This window comes from Populus alba, chromosome 17 (assembly GCF_005239225.2).
Source record: "Populus alba chromosome 17, ASM523922v2, whole genome shotgun sequence".
NCBI lineage: Eukaryota > Viridiplantae > Streptophyta > Magnoliopsida > Malpighiales > Salicaceae > Populus > Populus alba.
In genome coordinates this window covers 4475278-4478057 of record NC_133300.1, presented here as the reverse complement: position 1 = coordinate 4478057, position 2780 = coordinate 4475278, and the positions used below count along the sequence as shown (strand labels likewise).

The following is a 2780-nucleotide window of genomic DNA, read 5'->3' as shown; positions in this document are numbered from 1 at the left end:
ATCATAATTTTGAATCTCCGAAAAAATACTTGGTTTTTAATTAAATAAAATAATAGCTTGAATGCCCTTTTCTTCTTCTGCCTCTCTGAGTAGTTTGAAGTGAAGATATTAAACAAACATCTTGAATATTGTCAATCAGAAAGAGACTAATGTATGCCAGCGATGCTTTTGCTGAAATTCAAACCCAATTCTTGATGTGTCTGCTTCAGAAAAGATCCCACTTAGCCCTCCCTGTAAGAGAATGCCACATTGGATTTGCCACCAGCCATAATAATACCATGGAGCAGCTTGTGAGGTCAAATAAGCTTATGGAAACTGTACTCTGGGAGGGAGGGAGAGGTAGAGAGAGAGAGAGAGAGAGAGAGAGAGAGACTGCTTTCACTCTAATTTTTTTGCATTGACAAGAAAATCCCGACTTTACATCTGCTACCTGCAAGATTTTTTTTTTTGGGTTCATTTTTCATTTTTCTTTTATCCTCTGTTTTAAGGGAAAAAGGTATCGAGTTCAGAAGTTCGCAGTGTTCTCTGCAAATTTCACCAAAAACCTCAAAATTGAGTATCTGGGGACATCATCTTCGACTCCTTTGTCCTTGGTTTCGAAGATTCCCTTCATTATACGAGTGTAGAGCCTTTCAAGCAGTGGAATGCCATAATTTTCAGTGCGCTCCACGAAAAGCCGCTTGATGTGATCCACGTGGCTTGATACTTCGGCTTCTGACATTGTAACATCTTGGGATCCACTCCCTTCGGTATGACCAGAAGCTTCTCCTCCTGAAGTTTCATGTCGACTGTCATCGGCTGAAGAGGGCTCGGGTCTGTCTGGATTCATATCATCTGCCCCGGCTTCCTCCGGCGTCTTTTCCTGTACTGAATCCTGATGCCGTGATTTATCTTCTGCTGTTGAAGCTGTTTTTCATGAAAAATATAAAATGATCAGAGACTTGTGTCCGAAGAGCTATCATATGGCAAATTAAAGAGTTCAGTCAAAGAATAACATTAAATATAACAAATCTAGGACAATTAGGAGCTAAAAACTTCAGATAAAGGGCACAAGCTGAAGAGAATGCTAGTTTGGAATATGGGCTGCGAGATCAAATTCATATATTGAATAGAAAAATTCAGATTTCTGGCTTCAGGATTTTAGTGGTCAATATTTACGAGAGGTTTTTCTAACAAGGAAAGGAAATTTGAAAACATGAACTACAAACAGGTCATGTCTATTACACAAGAAGTCGGTGGCTGAGATTAGTTTTACTTGCTACTGATCTATTACATCAGTGTCCGCACCAAAATTCAACATGTAAAATGTGTCTTGCAACTTGACATGTTTCAAGACATCATTCAGATAGGTGGGAAAAACAAACAGCAATATCAGAAGGACAAAGAATATAGCATTACCATTAAACATACCAGCATGGGTAGCATCAGCATTTTTCTTCTGCCTTTTCAAGGCCTCGTAGCTTTGATCCAGATTAACATCAGGCTGGACATTGCGTAGCCTGGCACTTGTTCTAGTAACTGTTCCAAGCTGCACAACTGGGATTGAAGGGAAAATAGATCCCCCTAAATCATCTGGTATTTGTACAGGACCCCCTTGAGCAGCAATCTTGTCACAGTATGTGACAAGCGCAGGATCCATCTGTGACAACATTCCATGCACCTGTAAAATATTATGAAAAGGGATTCATCAAATGATGCTTCAGGTGATGGGACAAAATGAGAGGAAAAATCATGGAAAACCAAAAGGCTTGGAAACTTGCTGCATCCCGAAGCTCATATCCTCTACTGACAATCCTAGCTCCATTGTAATCATCTCCATTGTATACCTACAGTAGAAACATGCACGCCAAATTTAAGCATGAAATAGATGCACTGACCAAAGTTGTAACGGTGCTGAATTATTCAAAGAAAGTAGAACCTAGAAATATAATTAAATGAAGCTAGGAACAAAACACACCTTTGCATTGGTCACAATGAGATCAATGTCTTGCAGGAATCCTGAGCATGTGATATATTGACCAGAGCATGTGATAATTTACCTCTTATATGATTATCGCGGTATCATAAAAATATCACAGCATCAAGTTGGTATCAGAAAAATATTATAACATTGATGAATAGTCTATTTTTTTAAAATTTTTATTTAAATAAAAATGATTTAAACAAACATTAGGTTATTAAACTTTGTGGGAGTGAATGATTCAATTTGCGAGTTTGGTAAAGCAACCTTGGTTGTCACAGTTCATGGGTTTAGCCGGGTACCTCTCTTTTTTAATTGAACTCGATTATGTGATCGTTTATTTTTTTTTATCATATAGTTAAAAAAATATTTTTGATAAAAAAAACATGTTCTAAATTTTAAAAAGTCCATGGGCCTGTTGACAGGTTTGATGACTTTAGCTTTCCTTCTTTTTTAAAATTTTTTTTTTTCAATTTCATCATTCGATAGTGGGTTAATTGAGAATTGAGTTATCATGATTTCAATACGTCTTTTTTAGAGTTGGTGCTCGATTTTGCAAAAATATAATTTTTATCATAAAATGAAATAAAAGTAATTTACAAAAACAATAAAGTTATTAAACACATTGAAGTCCATGACCCAGATTACATGATAACTGATGTCGATCCAATCTGTCATTGTTTCAATATAAAAAATTATCGTCTTAAAGTTTTTTTTAAAAGCTATATCATGTTTTTACCGGTCATCCAAGTTATATTTGGACCTATTAAATTGAATGATTTACTTTGAATCAACTCCCACATGGTTTAATTTGAAACTC

The 2780-nt window shown here is 36.1% G+C and overlaps 1 protein-coding gene across 1 annotated transcript; it reads right to left on the bottom strand.

The window, feature by feature from the left end:
- Window positions 1–344: 344 nt before the first annotated feature.
- On the bottom strand, window positions 345–1680 carry LOC118038588 (ATPase family AAA domain-containing protein At1g05910). Its single transcript, XM_035044992.2, has 2 exons — window positions 1411–1680; window positions 345–906 (listed from the first exon to the last, which is right to left on the bottom strand). Exons 1-2 carry the CDS (start codon window positions 1649–1651, stop codon window positions 506–508), a joined length of 642 nt encoding a protein of 213 aa, XP_034900883.2. The 5' UTR covers window positions 1652–1680; the 3' UTR covers window positions 345–505.
- Between the last annotated feature and the right edge of the window lie 1100 nt (window positions 1681–2780).